The sequence below is a fragment of the Eumetopias jubatus genome, unplaced genomic scaffold (assembly GCF_037043125.1).
Source record: "Eumetopias jubatus isolate StellerSeaLion01/CBP00866 unplaced genomic scaffold, mEumJub1_p1.0 scaffold_17, whole genome shotgun sequence".
Taxonomy (NCBI): Eukaryota; Metazoa; Chordata; class Mammalia; order Carnivora; family Otariidae; genus Eumetopias; species Eumetopias jubatus.
In genome coordinates, this window is record NW_028274823.1 from 14,682,776 (window position 1) to 14,704,580 (window position 21,805).

The following is a 21,805-nucleotide window of genomic DNA, read 5'->3' on the forward strand; positions in this document are numbered from 1 at the left end:
CCCCACCCTGCATTGGCAGGTGTCCGGGGGTTGCCCTGGCAAGTAGGCTTGGAGAAGGGCAGACATTCTGAGCTCATTCGGGGACCTGAGAAGGACTTTTGAGGGATCTGACATTTCGTGTCCAAATGTGAAATTCCTTGGCCCCCGCACAGAGCTGAATGTGCTTGCTGGAGCTTGTTTGCCTTCTGATCTCACACGCACACCCCTGGTTTGTTTTGAGAGCTGCAGTTTGAAGAAACAGCAACATGATTTAGAAACCAAATCAAATGGCCAGAGTGGGAGTAGAGACAGAGGCAGGATGCAGCTCCCCCCCTCTTCCTGGGAAGCGAGGGGCAGTCTCTTGGGAGAGTTTAGAGAAAGAGGGAGAAAGAAAAATATGATAAATCATTAAAGGGAATCTGGAAAGGACCAAAGGCCCCCTCATTGTCCCTCTGTCTTAGCACAACTGTTTGATTTCTCTGCGTGCCACTATCTATCCACATGCAGGTGTAATTTTAGCGGTTATAATCATTAGTCTATAGACTTTTTCTGCCTTTTTTTTACTTAATATTATATTTGACATTTTTCCATGTTGCTATACCACCTTCCTATTTATATTTGTAATTCTATTCAATTGTATGCTTTGCATGAAATAACACCGAAACATACATGCATAAATATAATTGTTTTCTTTTGACCTAGAATAGATTTCTAAGAGGATTAATTAATCAAAGTACTTTTAATGTTACATATGCTTTTCCAAAGTGTGAAACTTAGTTTATGACAGCATTATCTATGTCTGCATGAAAGGACATTCTCATTCTCATTAGACACTATTGTTTGTTTTATAATTGATGCCATGTTTTCTCAGTGTTTAATTATATACACACACATATAAATTACTGGTGAGAATGATAACTTTCCCTGTGCTTGTTTAATTGTTTTCTTCGTGGAGATATTTCTTTGTGACAGTTGTGTATTTAGCTCTGGGACTTTGAGAAACACACCTGTGTGCACACACATGCACACCTGTTAGATCACACGTAATGCAACCTATTACCTCATCTATTTCCCTTTTTTTATTAAAGACTTTATTTATTTGTTTAAGAGAGAGAGAGAGAGACCACAACAGGGCGGAGGGGCAAAGGGAGAGGGAGAAGCAGACTCCCCACTGAGCAGGGAGCCTGGGATCATGACCTGAGCCGAAGGCAGATGTTTAACCCACTGAGCCACCCAGGCGCCCCTCCTCTATTTTCCGTCTTATCCTTAATTTTTTTGTTTTTGAAAAAAACCAGAAACTTAACTTTTTTAAGTTCAGTATTTTGATTTATTTATTTTTTTTAAATTCTTCTCTTGCTCCAGCCTTAGAACTTTATTGGGACACTAGAAAAAAATAGGAAATCAAGACAGTCACAGCCTTTGGGGAGGGGTAAAATGAATAACACCCCCTTACCTTGACCCAGACCTTAGTACCTTCTATCCTCAGAGCAAACCAGAGGTTTCAGGACAACATATTTCATCCATTTTCCCGGTGCAGCCTGCCCAGGTGTGGGCTTGTCATGGGAGGAGGCTTCTTCCTTGTCTGCCCTCCCGCCTCCGTGCCAGCTAGGGAAGGCCTCTGGTGGGGCGGTCAGGGCTGTTCCGTGGTGTGGATGGTGATTACACTGCATGTAGCAGAGCCCCGGGGAGGGAGAGGCTGGCGTGTGTGGACCCTCCGTGTTGCCGGAGCAGGCTGCCCCTGGCCTGCGCACGGGCTTGCTCTCTTGGGAAGGGGAAATGGAGTAGCTCAGTCGGGCGCTTGGCCTATTGTCTGGCATAAAATAAGCAAACGCAGAAGGGGGCTCTTGCTGCTGGTGACTGAAGTCGGTGTCGCCTTCATGTTTAGCTGGGGGATGGGGGAGGCACCCATCCTCTGTCACTGAGCACTTACAAGCCAGCGCCTCGGCCGGCGTGCTGCACACACTGCCTCATTTCCTCTTTGCCGTGGCACCGGGAGGCTGGTGCGGGCATAGTCCCATTGGGCAGATGAGGAAAACAAGGCTGAGGGTAATTAACACCGCAGACTCAGAAGTGGTAAAGCTGTGATTCCACTCCGGGTCCGCGACAGGCAGAGTGAGGCAGGAGGAACCAAGTGTGAGTTGTATCTGCATTAGAGGAGACTGGGCATCAGAGAGGCTTGGTGACCTGCCTGAGGCCACACAGCGAAAGCCCGGCAGAGCCTGGTCTTGGAGGCAGGAGTCCTGAGACCAGGTCTGGTGCTTGTCCCACTACTGACATGGCGATCACCACTATTAGCAAAGTGCACACCGTGTGCCGGGTGGCCCGGGGCCTTCTTGGTTCTTAGCAACCTAGGAGAAGGTCCTGGAGGGAGGCCGGAGGGGGCCCGCGCCTGGAGCTTTTGTTCTAGCCACCCCAGCCCTGCTGCACGTGGGTTTGCCCTGAAGGATCATGGAATGTGTGCCAGTGTGTCAGTGTGGGCTGGGAGACAACAGGGCGCCTTTGTCCCCACTCCCCTGACCACCAGATCGTCCTTCTCACATGTGGCCCGCATCCCTCGGCTGGCTGGGTAGGGAAGGCTGATAAGTTTTACTTTTAATTTGTTTATTTTCCAAATTTACAGACTTTCTGAGGAGAGGCTGATTAAGAAAAATAGTCTACTGGGAAATGTGTACCCTCTTTTCCAAAGCTCGTGCCTCATTCAAGCAAGCCAGACTCATTACTGAGAACTGGTTATGAGTAATAACCGATTGTACTAACCAACATTGATGGAAAGTTCCCGTTGTTTAAGAAACTGGGTGAAGCATTATCTAATGTAATGCTCCAGTGGCTCTAGGATATGGGGTTTTATTAACCCTCTTTTACAAGTGAATCCGAGAAGGTAGGTAACTTAACCAAGACTAAAGAGCTAGAAGGGGTGAAGCTAGGATTCAAACCCAAGGATAACCCAGTTCCCAAACTCATACCGCTTAGCCCTTTTCCTCCTTGCCCCCTGCCCTCCAGGGCCTTGCTTTCTGATGGAGGAGATAGAGGGTAGGTGAGGCCCAGAACATTTTCCTAATAAATTTTCCATGCCCAGGTACTGGTCAAGGTCTGCCTCGAGTTTTGGTTATGTCTGTCTGCTTCTCTCCTTTCCACTGAGGCTGGGAGCTCCTGAAGGCCGGGTCCACGTCTGGCTAGACTTTGTATCTCAGCACACCGGCACAAGGAGGGGCTTGCAGGTGTCTGCTGGAACAGGAGAGTGAATAAGAAAGAATGATGGAGAGGCTGGGGGGATGACCACCTGTCCTGGCTGATTTGGAGTGAGATGTTTTCAGAAAGGGTGTGATTTTAATGCAAACTTTGGTCATAAAAAGGGAGGAGGGATGGACCCACTTCCTTTAGAGCAGCACTTCACCTCCAGGTGGTAAAGCTGCCCAGCTCTGGGTGACTCCTGGCTCTGCTCCTTCCAGCTCCAAGACTTCCGGCAATGACTTGACCTTACTATCTTCAATGTCCACATCTGAAATCTAGGCCAATATTAGTTTGTGCTTCAGAGGGAAGGCTGTGGAAATTAAATGAGCATATTGACGCATGAACTATGAATGACAGCTACTGTGAAGGCTTCCTGGGGGAGCCCATGTCCCTTAATGGGTTGGATTTTTAAAATTTGGTAACTTGGATGTTGGGTACCGGGGGATTCATTATATCATTCTTTTCTACTTTTGTGGATGCTTGAAACTTGCCACAAGAAGATGACTGTTTTAAAAACAAGTACTAGATATCTAAGATGTTAGTTCTGCTTAGAAAACAAACACAAATAGGGATGGGGGGTTGGGCAAAATGGGGGAAGGCGGGTGGGAGGTCCAGCTTCCAGTTATGGAATGAATAAGTCACGAGGGTGAAATGTACAGCGTAGGGAACATAGTAAAAAAAAAACAAAAAAACAAAATACAAATGCAGATATATCATGGGATAGAATGCAGAATGCACATGAGAATTTTAAATTAAACAGCCGATTTGAAAGAAACGAATGGCTTAAAGGAGCTGCTTAGAATTACGACCTCAGGCCAAGGCTGCATGTGATCTCACTGGGCCTTCAATATTCTCGTCTTAAAAAAGTCGGGGATAGTGACACTTCCCTCCAAGTACTTTATGAGTCAAGCAAGAGAAGAGATGTGAGTGTGCTTTGTAAACTGTAATTCTGCCTTCCAGTTGGATGATTTGTTCATTCATTTGACACATTTCTTGAGGCCCTGCTACGTGCTGGGTGCCTGGCTGAGCACCAGGACAGTCCTACACAGCTCTCCACGGCATGTAGGATAGACCGGGACATTCTCCTGAGACCACACTACCCAGGTGCAAATTCTGACCCTGCCGCTTACTCCTTGGGTAATTATGGCAGGCCTCAGTTTTCTTATCTGTAAAATGGGGACAGCAATCCTTCCTCTGCATTGCTGTGAAGATCAAATGGGACAATAGAAGTAAAGTGCCTAGAGCAATGTCTAGCACACAGCAAGTACTTAATATGTACTCTTTATTGCTACTGCCCACAGGGAGGGGACAGCCTAGTGGGAAAGGCTCAGAATAAACAAATCAGAGAAGTGGCTTTAAAGTATTTTTGTGTCATGGAGAAATGGGGTGGCATGATGTGACATGGAATAACACGTGGGGCCAGAGAGGGCCTTGCCAGGGCGCTGACCTTTAAGGTGAGTCGGTTGGATGATATTAAGCAGGGACAGAGTTGTGGACAGAGGTCAGCAGAGAGTGAGGCAGGAAGTACTGGACCTGCTCAAGAATCCGAGAGGACAGAGTAGTGTCAAGTTACTGGGTACAGTTGGTCAGGTTGTGAACTGTTCAATCCTCGGAGCTATCTTAGACATGGTGGACCTGAATGTTTTTTTACCTCCATTTTTTGGAAGATAAAATGAGTGTGTTATTTTGACTAAGTCAGGATATTATGCTGGTTTCCCAGCGGTTGGAAGTAAAGAGTTTTGAGGAAGGGACTCTTTGTTCTAATTGTGAATGTGTCCTATGGGTTAGTGGAGGCCCAGGAGTAGGGGGATGAGAGAGGAGTGTGACCTGTGAAGCTAGCAGGGTGAATGGGGCCACATCCTGCAGGGCCTTGTAGACCTGGGAAACAAGTTTGGGTTGATCCTAATTCCAGTGGGAAATCTTTGGAGGGGTTATGAACAGAGGAAAAGTGGGTCTTGACCAACTTCCTGGGCATCTCTCAGGCTGAACTGAAGGGGGCGCAAGAGTAGCAGCTCTAAGCCCTGGGAAGCTGATGAGAGACGAAGGGGATGGTCTGTGCTAGCGTGATGGTGGTGGCCCTGGAGAGAAGTGATGCTCATCACGCATTTTTTAATGAGGAAAAAATAAAGTAAAAGCAAAGTCAAAGTCAAAGGGAGATGGGGAGAAGACAAGATTTTGAAGATATTTTATAGCCACAGGCTGTTTCTTTTTCCTGAATCCCAAAGTCCTTGAAAACCCGCTTTTCCCCACTTCTCACTTTGGTCAATATGCCTGTGCTTTGTTCCCAGGCGGCCTGGAGCACTGTCCAGAATGGAAATCCGCCGCAAGCAAATGGATCTGGGATTTTGTGGGAAAGGGAGTGAGGACAGGCAGACCTCTGAGGCTGGGACTAAGAGGGTACAGGTGGGCCAGCCTGGGTGCAATGGCTGGGCTTGCGTCAGCCCCAGCTGCCGTCTGGGTAGCTCTGAGCACTATGGGCCTGAGCACTATGGACTGTCTCCATTGATTGTACTACCCTGTGAGGAGGGTGACATCACTGTCCTCTCTATAGGGAGAGGCAGGGCTTCTGAGGAGGTTGGTTAACTTGCCCAGGGCACCCTGCCTGGCGCTGGAGCCCTCCCTTGCCCCACCATTCACAGCCTACTTCCTGACATGGCCTGGCTTCCTCTGCCCAGTGCACCTTCAGGGAAGCTACCATTTCGTTTAGTTGCTAACCAATGGAGAGTTTTGAGTTTGAGTCTTCGTCTGAGTTCTAAAGGCCCTTGGCTGGGCTTTAGGGTGCTGAGAGCCTGGAACTGTATGGTGGGGGTCACCCTTTCCCCAGAATAAAGGCAGAGTCTTGCTGGCCAAGAACACATATTTTGGCTGTTTGGCTTCCTCCAAGCTTAGAACATAGTGCCTGGTACGTAGTAAAACCTCATACATATCTGGGGAAGGAGCGAATGAGTCTCATGATTAAGGTCCGTATCCAGTTGTTCTTCCTTAGTTTGCTTCCAGAACTCAAGGACATCTTTCCATGGGCTCTTAGCGAAGACTTAATGGTCCCTCTCCACTTTATGGGTGAGGCCCAGAGACAAGTTCTCACAAGGCCAGGAACCTGGTGATCTTAAGGCAGATCTCCTTTCCCTCAGCCCAGTGCTGCCTTCCTCTCTTCTCCATGGAAATACTGTGACCATAGACCTGCCACCACGAAGAAGACACACAATTGTGCAGGCCAGGAGGGCACAGCAGCCTCTCACATCTACGCGGGATGTGCAGATGTTCCCATGATGGGGCAGAACCATCCAGACGGGCAGCTGTAGGTGCCTGATGAGGTAGAACCATCCAGACGGGCAGGGGACCAGGCAGCACCAAGATAGTGGAGATTTGATTTTTCAAGGGCTTTTCCTGAGGCTGCATGTGGCTGGATCTGCTTAGATTTATCTTTGCACAGTGCGGAATGCACTCTTTGCCTGGTATAGAATTCTAGAAAGTTGGAGAGGAGGGATCCTGGAGGTCAGCACCATGCCACACTCTCTGCAGGGGGCAGACATTGCTACCCATCACCGCATTCCTGTCCACCGCATTCCTGTCCATAGAGCTAGAAAGGGCCTTAGTGCCTCTGGTGTCCCCGCAGTCATCAGGAATCAATTACAGTTAGCCTCCTGCTGGGTCTTTTGCAGGGGGGACACTGAAAGCCCAACGGAGCTGAGAAGCAGGGGGCTGTCACTGATTGTATGACTTTGAACAAGAGATTTAGCCTCTCTGAGCCCCAGCTGCCACTCCATTATTTATTTACGTGACCACTCATTCATTTCTTCAACAAACATCTGGAGCACCTACTGTGAGCCAGGCCCTGGGCTAGGAGCTGGAGAAGATGCAACAAGTAATTTTTTTCTGTAATTCGAAACCTTTTGGCTCTAACAACCTAATTTGTTGCAGCCCTTGTGATAGCTGTCCTGGCCACGCGATCATTCCTGTTTTCCTTCTCTGAGCCTCGTCTCTTGTCTCACTTTGCACTGTCCTTCTTAGGTGGCTTCCAGAATGTCCCATCTTATTATGAACCAGGAGCTTGCAGAGCCAGAGTATGAGCAGTTCTGAGGATACTGCTGAGAGAGTGGCCACAGACGTTTGCTCTGCTGTTTGAAATACTTACAAAAAAATATTTGGATGACCCTTCATTACCTGAGTAGGCATTTCTCAAGTTTACATTGCAGGCCTGAGTGATTGTGATATTTTTGAGAAATAATTTCCTGTGGAACTTGAATGTTTCTCCTGGAAGACTCATGTGGCAACCCATGTTGTATATGTGAAGTGTGCTTTGGAATGTTAACAGAGAGGCTGATTCACACCAGATGGGGTGGAAATCCAAGGGAAAGGGATGTACAAACCGAACACGACGATTCAGTTCTGAGTTTGGATTTTTAAGATATACTAAAGGTCAGAGGTCAAGGACCTTGACCTATTGTCCAGGCTTTCCCTTAAGTTTTCTTTTATTTTTTTTAAGATTTATTTATTTGAGAGACAGACAGCACGCACGTGCAGGTGAGTGTGCACACATGAGTTGGGGTTGCAGAGAAAGAGGGAGAGAAATCCTCAAGCAGACTCCCTATTCAGCGCAGAGCCTGACTCAGGGCTCGATCCCAGGATCATGACCTGAGTTGAAACTAAGAGTCAGTCTCCCAGCCGACTGAACCACCCGGGTGCCCCTCCCTTAAGTTTTCATGTTGCCTTGGCTCATCTGAATCTCGGTCCTGTTATAAAGGAGTCACTTTTATGATATTCAGTTTATAGACAAAATTCTGGTGGCATATCAGAAAGTCCAAAGCAGCTTTTGCTGGAAGCTTCCTACATAAAAGCTCAGATTTGGACTAGTATCAGTGTTTCTCAAGATTAAAAAATTTTTGGGTAAATGTTTTTTAAAAAGCCACCCCCATATCTTCCATGTGTCTTTTACCATCCCAAATTATTTTTTGTCTAGATCCATTCTGTAATTTATAATATACAAGGAATAGGCATTTTTGTGGTTCCAATTTGCAAATTAAATAATAAGTCCTATTTACGGCGGCATATGTAGCCTGGCCCTACGCTGAGTGTTTTACATATATTATCTCCCACAATTATCCTGCCTACGATTATCAACCCCTTTTACAGATGAAGAAACAGACCCAGAACGGTGTGTCCTCAGGTCACTTGATGGGGGCAGGGAATGACTTAGCCCAGATTTGAACCTTGGTCTGGCTGACTCCACGTGACCCACACTCTTCACTCTACTTGCTCTGTCCCTGTCTCGATGCACACCGAGGATCAGCAACCTCAGTGGTAGATCCATCAGGAAGGGAGGGAGGTATATCTTTGTGTGGGGGCTGAAGAACAAGGAAGGGGACTGTGGCAGGGAGGTGTCTGTGGGCTGGAGGGGGAAGAGGACCCCAGAGAGGATGAGTCAGGTGAGGGCCTGAGGCTGAGGGGCTATTCTGCTTTTAGTATTTAACTATCTGTTCCAGGCATATGGCTGACCCTGGGAAGCTGGCAGCTGGAGGGGGAAATAGGCTACCTGACATTGGAAAGACCTGGGTTCTAGTCTCAGCTCTGCAGCTTCTCAGCTGCACCTTTCTGGGCCTCGATTTTGTCATCTATATAATGGGTTAATAGTAATAGTGACCCAGAGCTGTGATACTGCTATGTGCAAGGAGGGCATGGGGAATCAGGAACAGAGGATGGAGTGGGGGCCTCAGGCTGTCTTGGAGGGCCAGGTGGCTTTCTGGAAGAAGTGACATTTAAGCTGAGACCTGGAAGAGGAGAGAGATTTACTCAATTCTTTGGGGACCTGAGGACAGGCCCATGTGGCTGGAGTGACCGGCATGAGGTTACCAGAAGGGGGTGACTTGGCTCTGGGCTGGGCCCCTTTTTGGGACTCAAGTGGCCAGCAGAGACCTGTAATTGGTATGAGCGGAGGTGGGAGCATTCCCACTGCCCACCACCACAGACCACAGCCTGGGCCCCTCTGGCCCAGAAGGTGGAGAGGAGATCATATGGAGGGTGCCGAAGGAGTCCACAGGGAGCCCTGTGCGGAGGAGTTTGGAGGGAGGCTGAAGGGGACTTGCTGCAGAGCGACCTCCCACAAGTACAGATGTGTTCTGCAATGGCTGTGAGAGCCCCCAGGAGTCCATGTGATGTCCCCGTGGCGGGCTTGGTCCGCCCAGCTGGACGAACCTGTCATGTTCCTGTTTTGCTGATGGAGCCAGCCCCTCCACCATCAAGCATTCATTGGGCACCTGCCACGTACCGGGCACTGTTCTAGACCTGGGGATACAGAGGTGAGCAGCACAGTCCAGGATCCTACTCTCACGGAGCTCACTTCCCAGTGGGGATGAGACCGCAGCCGTAGAACCACCTGGGAGGGTGGCATTTCTCGAAGTAAGTGAGGTGCAAGCCGTGTGCATGTCTTGGGGACTGTGTCCCAAGCAGGGCCACCACCTGGAGCAGAGACCCTGAGGTGGGATGAGATTGGGCACGTTCACATGGATGGCATGCACATTTTGGCGTGAGGGAAGGGAGAGTGGAAGGAGCTAGAGTCAAGAGGCATCAGGAGGCCAATTCACGTAGGACCTGGTAGCAGAGGAGTGACGAGATCTCAGGCTGCTGCTACTGGTGACGAGACTGTAGGCATCAGGGAAGGACAGGGGGAGCCCTTCCCTCTGTCGAGTGACAGGAGACAGGCCACGCTGTTTGTGGCCTGAGGAAGCCTGTGCAGGTGCCGCCACCTTTGTGTGCTTCTGTCTGCTGTGCTAGAAAACCGTGAGTATGTGAGGCGCCTGGCTGGCCGAGTGTGCGCTCGCTGGGCGGGTTCTAATTACTGTGATGATTAAAGCCCTGAGGATAAACCCCAGGCAGAGCATGCACTGCCTTTCATGCTCCCTGAAAATCAAGACTGTCTTCTGCTCTCTGCCCACAGCACGGGGCCCGCATGCCATCCCCCATCGTCCTCACGTGCCCTCATGTCACTGTGGCTGCATGTCAGGAGAGAGAGCAGATGGCCCTCAGGCCTTTCCTCCATAGGTGGCAGGAAGGTGGGGGCTGCGGGGTTCCTGCTGGTTCCGACAGGCTGCCCACACCAATGTCTTGATGCTGGGGGTCAGGCGCCTGATGGAGAGGGACAGGGTGCCATAAGGACACTGAGGAGGGGCACCAGGGCCAAGATGGGGGTGCAGGGTAGGCTCCCTGGAGTTGGGGAGTCCCTGCTGAGTTCTCCAGGTTGCTGGTGATGAGGGGTGAGGGGCCAAGTGGTCCAAACATCAAATACATTTTAAGGCGTTTGAAATGGGAGGCAGGGGTGGGTGCAAGGGATTGAAAGAAGTCATGAGGGGCGGGGGGTGCAGACGGAGCTGAGAGGTGGGTGGGCAGGGCAGACCAGAGTCACAAATAATGGCCTGAGGGGGAGGACAGGAGCCCGAGACAGTGAGCTGGCCCTGCAGACATGGAGGCAGTGAGACATGGTGGGGATGTAGACGAGGATGGTGGCAGTGAGGATGGAGCGGAAATGTCCACGGTCAGCAGGGCAACACTTGACTCGGAGATGGACCAAACTCAGACGGACACAGAGAAAGGAGTGAGAGCCGATGCCCAGGTGTGTGGCTGGGTGGCTTGTGGGTGATGCTGCCTTTCCAGAGATCCTGCAGCCAGGAGGGAGGGCGGCAGAGGATGAGCTGGGCTTTGGGAGAGTGGGAAGGGCCTGGGAGGTGCCCTGGGGAGACTTTCAGGAGATCTGGAGCCTCGAGCCCTGGGTGTGGAGGTGAGCATCTCTGCAGATAGACAGAGGAGGCTTCTGAGTGCTGAGCTGCCCGGGCAGCTATGGATGGAGAAGGAGGAGAAAAATAAAACAAAATGTGTGAGTGTGTAGAATACTCTGGGAGCCCCCCGGGGGTCGGGTGGTGTCCTAGGTTTCCCTGGGCTGCTGGCCTGGGACTGAGGCCCTGAAGGATGCCTGGATGTGGGCGGGTAGAGGAGGGAAGCGATGGGGGTGTCCAACAGGGAGAGAGACGTAGACTGTGCCCATATCCGAGGAAGGCTGGTGGAAGGAAGGCTTCTTGGGAGAGATATGCCAGATGAGGCATGTTGTCAAAGGTGTTGAACATTAAGCTGAAGAGTTAGGGCTTTTTCTTGTAGATGAGGGAGGCCCAGCATGGTTTTGAACACAAGAGAGACTTAATCAGAACCACTCTTTCTGGCCTCAGTGCTTAGGCATGTGTCCGTGTGACACTGGTGCTCAGTGCACAGCATGCTGGTGGCCGTTCCTGCCCTCTGAGCTTCAGTCCATGTGGCCTCAGCCTGGCCGGCTTCATTCAGTAGGGGTACAGGGGCAGAACTGGGAAGGCAGCTTGAAGGGATCATCACCTGCACAACTGCCTTCACCCTTCCTCTGGCCTGTATTTGGGTGCCTGCCTTTGGGTGCCTGCCTTGGGTGCTCTTGGCCTCCAGGCCATGTCTTGAGTCTGCCTCTGAGATAGTGGGGTATTGTCTCAGCAGGAGTCCTGGGAGGGAGGGGGCATTCTGTAGGAAACCAGTGTTCTCCACTCTGGGAGTGCCCCCCACCATGTGCCCCCCATTCCCCACTGTCCTGCACAACGGGCCATTGCCCATGGTGAAAAGGTGCCTGTGACTTAATGACATGTAATACCTTTTGGACTGCTTACCATGTGCCAGACCCCAAGCAATGCATGCTACATGCATCAGCTCATCTTCATTCTTAGGAAGTGGGTTCTCTGTACCCATTCCACAGATGAGAATATTGAGGCTCAAAAAGGTTAAATAATTAACTTACGGTCTCATACATAGAGACTGCAGGCTCGGGATTTTTAATGCAGGCAGGCAGAGGGCAAGTTCATCCTTTTAACTCATCACCCTAAAATCACTTTCTGAGCAGAGACTGGTCTCTCTCAGCACCCCTGCACACTCCCTCCTCCATAACCTGGCCCCACGATGAAGCCTCCATTAGGTGCCATTTGAGAGCTGTAGCCCATCGCAGGGCATGAGGGATAGCTGGTGGTTATCCTAGCTTGGTCACTTACTTGATGTGTGTGTTTAGGGATCATCACTGAAATCCCTCACACCTCAGCTTCCTTCTCTGCAAAATGGGGACCACTAGTCCCCACCTCTTAGAGTTATGCAGAGCAAATGAGATAAGGCTCTTAAGCATTTAGCATAGGGCCAGGCAAGAGGGAAGGGCCCAGTAACGGTGGTCATTAGAGTCCTATCACCACCCACGTTGCCTTCTTACACAGAGGACCCAGAAGCCACCTGGCCAGTGGCGAACAGGTGCCAGTGGTGCGCGCGCGTGTGTGGCAGAGCCAGAGGACAGGGAGGATGAATCATTGACCGAAGCTCTGAATTATTAATGCCGTTATTCTCAGACTTTTAATGAGGGCCGCGTTGGGAGCCCATATATGGAAGGCGCATCGCAGACTCCGCGACAGGCGCCCCCCCCCCCCGCCCCGGGGTCCCGAGTTGCCATGGAGTCCCGCAGGCAACCTGGAGGCAGCCGCCCGCGGCAGTGCCCAGAATGAGGCCCCCGCGCAGGTCCTCGGTCTGCGGCCTCAGTCCTGGCCAAGCCGGGTTCCTCCTTTGCGTGGCCCTTGCCCGCTCCCCTGGGACCCTGGGGGAGCGAAATGGATGGGTGGAGACTGGGGCGGGCTTCCGCGGGAGAGTGCGGTTTCTGTGCGGTGCCTGCTGCAGGGCTTCCGCCCCGGGCAATTCCGCGGAGCGGACGCGCGGCGGGGCGGAGGGGACCTGAAATCCAGTCGCCGCCGCTCGCCGAGCACTGCGCCTTCAGTGCGCCGGCGTCCGGCCGGCTGGCGAGCCGCCGAGCCCCTGCCGCACCCCTTCCTCGGCGGCGGCCGGCTCGGGGGCGAGCCCCGGAGAGGAGGGGCCGGACCCGGAGCGACGGTTCCGGGGGGAGGTGGTGGCGGGCAGACGCCGAGCGGGGTCCCGCAGGGGCCTTCGCCGGCCTCCCCCAGCCGGCCGAGCTCCGCGGGGCGGGGCGCGGGGCGGGCCCGGGAGGAGCGCGGGGAGGAGTCCGGGCTGCGGAGGCGGCCGCGTCACAGCAGTGCTCCCGCTGCCCGGCGCCTCAAACCCGGCCCGAGCGCCGCCGAGGACGCGGACGGGGACCCGCACGGGCACAGGGGCTGCGCCGGAGCTTCCTCTCGCGGGCGGGGGCTGCGCGACCATGGCGGACAAGGAGGCCGGCGGCGGCGACGCGGGGCCCCGAGGTGAGCGCGGGGCGCGGGTCCTGTGGCTGCGGCGGGGCGGGCCGGGGAGGGATGAGGCGCGCTCGGCCCGGCGTCCCGCAGCTCCTTCTCCGGCCGCGGGAAAGTGGGCGCGCACCCCTCAACATCTTGCCCTAGCCGGGAGGGCCAGGGTCAGCGCCGCGGCGGAGCAGGGGTCCGGGGGGCCCTATTCGGCCCGCCGGTCACGTGCTGCGCTCCCGGCCGGGGTGCGGACACTGCGGCGGGGACCGCAGCCCCCGCCCGGACGCCCTGGCCGTCCGGTCGGTCCCGGGGTGGCGCCTCCTGCGGGGCCCCTGGCGAGTCCGGGTGAGAACCAACCCCCCCGTGTCCATGCCCGGCGCACTGTGCGGGGACGCCCGCGCTGGCCGAGTAAAGGGCCGCCCGCCGGGTGGCCCCGTATCCCCAGCGGCTCATTTCCGTGACTCAGCGAGGCGCGGGTGGGAGCCTGGGGGCAAATCGAGGGTTTGGAGCTGTCCCCTCGCCCCGCCGAGGTCGGACGTACGTGCGGGCAGTGGGGGCTGCAGCTCGGGGCGGAACTGCAGCGCGCACTGCCCGCCCCGCCCATCCCCAAGGATTCTGCGGGCCGTAGAGGGGCGAAGCGACGGGGGCTCGGCTGTCCCCTTCTTGCCCGGGCGGGGGAGAGGAAGGTGGCGCCCTGTGCGGAGGACCGACGCTCGCATTCTGCAAATGTGCCATGGCCAATCTTTGGGGAGCGTGGTTAGGGCCAGATGGGGCGAGGGTGCCGGGTAAGGACCGAGAGGAGGACCCGGGAGCCAGGGGAAGAGGAGGAGCAGCTTTTGGAGCCCAGGGCTATAAATCATGGTTTCGCCAGCGGAGGGGACGGCCTGACCAGGATCGTGGGTCCCAAGTGGGGAAAGTTGGGCGCACGGAGATGCAGCGCGTCCCTGACCTGAGGGGCTTTAGCAGTAGCAGCCGCGGGAGGGGAGCGTAGCCCAGTGGCTTCCGGCGAGCCGCAGGGTGAGCCTGGGGAGGATGAAATTAAAATGTCTGGGACGTAAGGGAAATTCATCCAGGAAAAGCTCTGCGGGCACCTCAAAGCTGGGGAAACTGAGTCAGCCGGCTGCGCAGCCACCATGGGCGGGGTGCTTGCAGTCTTGCAGTCTGTGGCCGCGGCCCCCGCCCTCTGCTGCGCTCTGAGCGGCACCTGCCCCCTCCCCAGCCCATTGTTCCTGCAGATCTGGGAGGTGCCTCCCCACACGGCACTGCAGTAGTGGGGGAGTGCGGGAGGGGGAGGGGGCATCCTGACAGGGTTCACTCTTGGGAGGGGCCTTGGAGAGCCCAGGCCAGAGCCCAGGCCCGGCCCAAACGCGCATCCAAATCTGCCCCCGCCTCTGCCCTTCCCCAGCTGGCAAACGCGGGCAGTGGGCTGGTGGCTTTGTCTGGATATCACTCAGCAACTGGATCGATTCATTCCCCCCCCCCTTTTTCTTTAAATTGGAAAAAAAATGTAGGATGATAGGGAGGGACATCAGATTTGCTAAGAATTGCTAAAGCTTAAGTTTCTTGCCTCTCATGCTGGGATAAATAGCGGATGGCTGTATCAAATGCAAGGTTGGCCATAGGATGTGTGAAATCAGAAGAGTGAGCAGGAATGTGCTTCCCCCCCACACCATTTGTCTTGTAAAATCGAATGCAGCACCCCTACCCTAGACACACACACACACACACACACACACACACACACACACACAGACACACAGAGGCACTGGGTGGTTGTCTGTCCTCAGGCTGGGAGAGCTCCCCATCCAGGATGGGGAAACACATGCTGGGTGGTGCTGGGCCACTTGCCACTGTTCGCCTCTATCTATTCTAGAGTGTTTCTTCACTTCCAGTGATCTGCAGTTCAAGGCAGCCTGTGAGAATATCCAACACATGGACTTGGGACACAGAGCAGGCTGTCCCTGGCAACTTGCTGGTTCTCTTGGTTCCCATTCCTTCATCTCTAAAATGAGAGATATTAATAGTATCTCACAGGAGCAGAGCCTGCTCACCCATCATCTAACACATCTATTTCTAAGATTTTCTCACTGAATATTCTGTGCTGGGCAAGGAGCATTACCTTATTTTATTTGTTAAAGCCTCAACAACAGATCTGTTACCAGCATTGCCCTTTCCCCCAGGTAGGAAATCCAAACGTAGGTTGAACGACCTCTCCAAGGTCACACATCCAGGAAGTATTGATCTGGACTCAGGCCATCTGATTCCAGGGCTCTGGCCCTTTGCCGCCATCCTATGTAGCCCCTGTGGGTGTGGCCAGTGATGACCATTCTATGAGGAACATAAAAATGGTGTTCTTCAGGGGATTATTTCAAGGATGCTTCTGGTGCCAAAGGATGAGCGCGGAGAGATCAAACTGTGTTGGGACTTGTGGGCAGTGAGAGCCCTGGATGGTGGTGTGGGCCAGAAAGGCTGGCCATAGCATGTTTCCCAACAGAGCAAGTGGGGGTGGAGTGTGGGTAGAGTTACTCATGAAACAAGAATGGCAGAAAGTTGGTAGTTGTGGAAGCTGGCTGATGGGTACACGGCGCTTCATTACTATTCCTTTTGTGTGTTCGAGTTTCCTTAATAGAACATTTCTGTTAATTTACAAAGGGCCACTTTTTAATCTTTAGAGTATTGGACAGCAAAAGCTGAGATGACCTTCAGTCCTGCCCCCACCAAGACCTGCCTTGGTTGGCACAGGGAGCCCTACAAGGATGAGATGAATGGGGGGGGACATGGGATGGTTCAGGCCGGGCTAGCTCTTATGGTGACCGAGTCAGGAGTAGACGTGGGCGGCGGACACCTAGTAATTAGTTCCAGAGAGGGGATGGCGTTAGGGAGAGGAACAGCAGGCCGGGGGGGGGGGGCTTTGCCCGCGTTGGGGGTGCCTCTGGAGGCATTGCGTTGGGCTTTGGAGGTGAGATTCTGAGGACTCCATTTATGCGGAAATCGGAAAATACTGAATTATTTCAGTTGGCCCTGCCCACAATTGTGATTGAATGGATGGCTAACAGGGGGTCCTGTTACCCCGACTTCACCAGGGAGGGACCTGCCAGGCCCACACGGCACAGCCAGAAGTGGGCTTGAGTGAAGGGTGGGTGGGAGGTTGGTCAAGCTGTCCCGCCTCTCTGAGCACGTGCCTGGCCAGGGCTCTGGCCATGGACCCACTTTCACATCCATGCATGCGTCTGCAGCTGTGTCCCCTGCCGCTGTGTACTCCCTGTGCGTGCTCCCCACGCAGTGTCCCGTTTCCCTGTGATCTCCTTTAGCCCTCGTGCTGTTTCCCCCCACCAGGAACGTCCTCCCTTTCTCTAGCAAACTCCAACTTAGCCTTCAAAACTCAGTGCAGGTTATCACTTCTCAGGAAGCCTTCATAGACTCATCCATCTTGGTGAGATCTGTCTTGCCTTTGTGGTCCCAAAGCCTTTGGTACTGATCGTTGGTAATCTCAACTAGTGTTCATTGAGTGCTTGCAATGTTTCAACTTTGTATGTGTATATTCCATCGACTCCTCTGACAGCCCTATGAGGTTGGGTTATTATTACCCCATTTTGCTGATGAGGCAACGAGGCTTTTGAGAAATTTGGTAGTTTGCCCAGCCAAGGGATCAAATCACCGAGCCAATGAATGCTTGAGTTGGGATATGAATCAGTTGTTGACCCTAAAATCTTAGACTTTTCTCTTGCCTTTTCTCCCAATGTGGGCAGGGACTGTGTCTTTCATTGCTATACTCTTAGTGAGGGCACATAGTAGGTGTTCAATAAACACATTCCTGTGTGTCAAATGAATATCAGTCAGTAATCCACAAGGGAACACAGCAGTGGGGAATGGCATCTTCACCCTGCCCACTCTGCAGCGAAGTGGTGCTTCTAGAAACGTGGCTGCTCAGGAGTGGGTGGAAGCTGAAGGGAGGTAGGCAGGGCTCAGTCAATCCTTGAAGAGATGTGGCTTTGATTCCAACAAGGGTTTGAGTGATGACTCAGTATTGTGGGGGCAGAATGCTCTCTCATTGCATAAGTAGGCCTCTGGTAAGGGAGAAAGCTTCTTTATTATTGTTGCGCATAATTAGAATAGCGGGGAGGAACCAGGCACTTTAATGAATGAGCGGCATGTGGCTGGGAGCGGGCGCCTTCCACCTGCAGCATGTCTGGGCATCGCCAGGGGAGCGGGGGGGGGGGTTGGGGGGGCGTCGAGGAGGGGACCAGGAAGTGCAGGCATTGCCTAGAACTGACATTGACCCCACCGCGGTGGATTCTGCAAATCTTTGCTGCCCCCCTTTATTGGAAATGACTCCTAATCCATCCCGAGATGGGCAGTAACAGGTGCCGGGGATGGGGGTGGTAAAGGGGCGATGTGGCTTTGGAGCCCAAAGTGCATGTCGACTCCAGCTAAGCTTTCCCTTCCTGGTCTGGCAAGGCACACATGATGCCTGCTTCGGTCTGTTGTGGGAACAGTGCAGGTATCAGAGGGGCTGGAATTGATCAAATTCTTTCCCCATTGGAGGAAGGGAGAGTTGGTCTTCCTGTCTCTATCTCCCAGATGCTCCCTGGGATGGCCATTGCCTTGTGTGGCATGATGGCTGGTCCAGCTTGTCTGCTTTCTTTGTAGGCATTAGAAGGAGGGCAGATTCTGCTCGGGTTTTTTCGACCTGGTCTATGTGGGGAGTATGTTCAGGCCCTGAAGCAAGACCCTGGAAGTGATGAACACCTCTTTCCTGGCAAACACGAAGTCAGCCCTTCTTGAGCACCTTTCCCCCATCTCTGCAGAGCCCACTGGTGGGAAGCAAGAATGAAGGTTGCTGAGGGCTGGTCCTGGAGCATGGAGTGTGAGAAGCTACACTTTTTGGTCACTGGACATCCCCTGGGGTTGGTTCTCAATCCTGGCTGCCTATTAGAATCACCTGGGGAGCTTTTTAAATGTCTTGATGCCTAGGCCTCCTCCCAGAACTATTCTGTCAGGACTTCTTTATGTGAACAGCCAAGTTTGGGAATCTGTGAGTTACCTACATATCTGGACTTCAGACTTGGGACCTCAACATGAGAGGGGTAGAGGGCAGGAGCATCCGACATGGTTCATTCCCTGGTGCTAGACTGAGTCAGCAGTTTGTAAGCACCAGTTCTGTGTTAAATGCTTAGCTTGTATTGTGTCATTTAATCTTCATAAATACTCCACAAAGTGGGAGATTTTACACAAGGGGAAACTGAGGCTCAGAGGAATTGAATACATGCCCCAGGATGAGATAGCTGGAAGGAGGAGGGAGAATGTTAGAAGAGAGCTCAGGGCTGTCAGCAGAACCTTCATGGGCACATCTTATCCTTAGGGAACTTTTTCTCAGTCTTCAGCCACTCGAGATTCACCTTCCTGATTCCGCCATACGTACTGACCACCTAAACCGTGATTTCTTGATTACTTTTAAAATTGATATTCTGTTTTTTGAAAAATGCATTTATTTTAAGAGTCTTACTTATGTCAGTTCCATAAATGGGAAACCTGTGTCACTTGCCATAAACAGAAGGGGACCACAGCGAAAATGTATGGCAACCCAAACACAGTCAAAATGCTTTAGGCAGATGCTATTGCCCTTGGAAGGTTTTGTGCTGAGGCTGCACTCCGGGTCAGAGGGAGACCAGAGAGTTTTAGAGGAGGTCAAGGATATAGGAGCACCAGACTAAGACATTCTCTTTTCTGGAAGTCATTCTCCAGAGGGGCTTGAACAGGAAGAGAAAACGCTTTAGGAATCACCTGAGGGGAGGTACTTAACGATTCTCACTCCTAGACCTTCTGGAATTGGACCGCCCTGGAGAAGGGGACCTGGGAATGGATTTGCAAAGCCTGCCAGTAAGTCTTATAATCAGGCAAGAACTAGTGCCCAGTCCACGGGCCACCACAGGCATCTCTGCCCACCAGGGGAACGGAGCCCTCCCTCAGGGTCTCTGAACTAGGATGTGCTGCTTTACGTTGGCCATGTGGGGAGGAGAGAACAGTTCCATGCGATTTTATGGGGACAATCAGCCTGGATTCCAATTCTGGCTTTACCACTTACCAGGCATGGGATTCTGGGCAAGTCACTTAGCCCCTGCCCCCGCCCCACCTCAGTTTTCTCATCTGTAGAGTGGGAATAATCAATAGTACCCATTTCTGAGCAGATTTTATTTAATCCCTCAACCTCCAGTAAAGTTGTGGCTCATTTGCTTTTGTCTGTTTTTATTTATTATTATGAATCCTGTAGACCTAGGTAGGGCATTTATCAGTGGCTACATTTTGTCCAGGAGGCTCAGAGGGGAAAAGGGCTGGCCTGGAATCCCACTGCTAGGAAGCCGGAGACTCCAGCCTGAGCCTCAGTCCACATGACTTGTTGGCCAGCAGACCCAGAACTTTGGAGGACTGGGTGTCTCAGGCTGTTGGCCACATTTAATGCCCATGTGGCTCTTTGCCAAGGCTCTGAGCTCCCTGCTGGGCTTCCTGATTAGAGCACTAGTGGGGTTCAAGGTCTTTTTGTATCCCTGGACTCTATCCAGAGCTGTGGATATCTGCCCTCAGGTGGACTTCTGGTCTGCATTTGGATGGGCCCTGTGTCTGTGCTGAGACCCCAGACCTGGAGATTTGCAGATACTGCTCTGAGCTCTGCTTGGACCACCCCTCCTCTTCTAGCCTTGACCCTGACCTGGCAGCTAGGGATGTCAGCTGGGGCTCCACAGTGTCCCTACCAGGGAACTGTGAACTGCAGTATATGGGCCTGGGTTTCAGTCCCCGTATCTCGAGGGTGGCCATGTGTCCAGGTTTGCTGGGACAGTTCTGGTTTATACCTCTTATCCTGGTGAAATCCCTAATAGTGACTCCTTTCACTTTCTGGGTACCCCAGTTTGAAAGATAAATTCTGTGGTCGTGCTACTTATCTCTGTCCTTTCCTCAGCCACGTGGGCCTCAAGTGGGACAAGCGAGGCAGGAGAATGTGTGGTTAAACCCGGGCTTCGGGCTCAAACACTCCTGGGTTCAGCTGTGTATAACTCCTGCGTGTAACATTGACACGTCTCCATTTCTTCTTCTGTAAACAAGGAGGAGTGGTAATCCTGCCCCAACGGGGTGCCATGAGAATCAAATGAGAGAATATAAGTCAAGTGCTAAGCATGAGCCTGGTCAGTAGAAGGTGCTTGCTAAGTGGCTGGAATTGACGGTTACCACCGCTGGTTTGATTTGGGAGTTGTAGGGCTGAAACGTGGGACCTGGAGCTAGACTGCCTGGGTTCAAGCCTGGGCTGTATCACTGACCTGCTCTGTGGCCCTGGCAAGTTACTAAACCTCCGGAAAGCGCAGTTTTTTTCATCTGTGAAATGTGGATTGTAATAGTCTTCTTCATGTGGTTTTTGTGAGGATTAAATGAGTTTATATAGGAAGAGCACTTAGAACAAGGTCAGCCATGAAGTAGACACTAAGTTAATGTTAGTAATTATTATTAACTGTTATTGTTATTATGAGTAAGAATTTTAAGCTGCCTTCTTGTAGGCAGGGAGGAATTATCCGCTGTATTAGTTTCCTATTGCCATCATAAAAATTACCACAAACTCAGTGGCACAAAACAACACAAACGTATTATCTTATTGTCTGCAGGTTGGAAGGAAGTCCAGAGTGGGTCTAACTGAGCTTAAGTCAAGGTGGTGGCAGAACCTTCCTTCTGGAGGCTCTGGGGGAGACTCTGCTCCCTTTTCCAGCTTCCAGAGGCCGCCTGCATTCCTTGGCTTGTGGCCCCTTTTTCCACCTTCAGAACACATCACTCCAACCTCTGCCTCCACCATCACACTTTCTGTCCGACTCTGCCCCTCCTGCCTCCTCTTATAAGGGCTCTCGTGTAAGGACCTCGATTGAGGCCCGCCTGGATAACCAGAACAGTCTCCCCATCTCAAGATCCTTAGTGTCATTGCATCTGCAGATTCCCCTTGGTCATGTAAGGTGACATATTCGTAGGTTCTGGGGATTGGGCCAGGGGTGTGTTTGGTGGGGTGCTATTATTCAGTGTACTACAGCCAGAAAGATTGGGGTCTTGCCTAGAATCAGCGTTAGTTAGAGAGTCTTCAGCCTCCCTCAGGAGTGGTTTAGAATGTTAGGAGCTGTTCCTCCTTGGTGTTTTACATCGGTTGGATTCCTCTGGCCGGCTCCGTGATACCTTCCCGGGACTGGGGCTGTTGGTAAGCCCTTGGCTTTTCATCAATCCTGGTAGGTCCCTTGGAGACACAGCCACTTTCGGGATTGGTTTAGCCCCTTCTCAGGGGTCTTTGAAATCCCTGAGACCTAAGTAAAAGGTTGATTGGCTCCCAGGTGGAGAAAACTATTAAA

General features: G+C 52.4%; 1 protein-coding gene across 2 annotated transcripts in view; it reads left to right on the top strand.

The window, feature by feature from the left end:
- HSPA12A (heat shock protein family A (Hsp70) member 12A) overlaps positions 1-21,805 on the top strand; it is a 138,250-nt gene that overhangs the window by 64,212 nt on the left and 52,233 nt on the right. The window contains exon 3 of one of the 2 annotated variants that reach the window (XM_088019824.1): positions 14,430-14,450. The exons of the other annotated variant lie outside the window; for it this stretch is intronic. Within the exon in view, the coding sequence (XP_087875950.1) occupies positions 14,430-14,450 (21 nt within the window). The remainder of the gene's footprint in view (positions 1-14,429; positions 14,451-21,805) is intronic. 2 annotated transcript variants of the gene reach the window in all.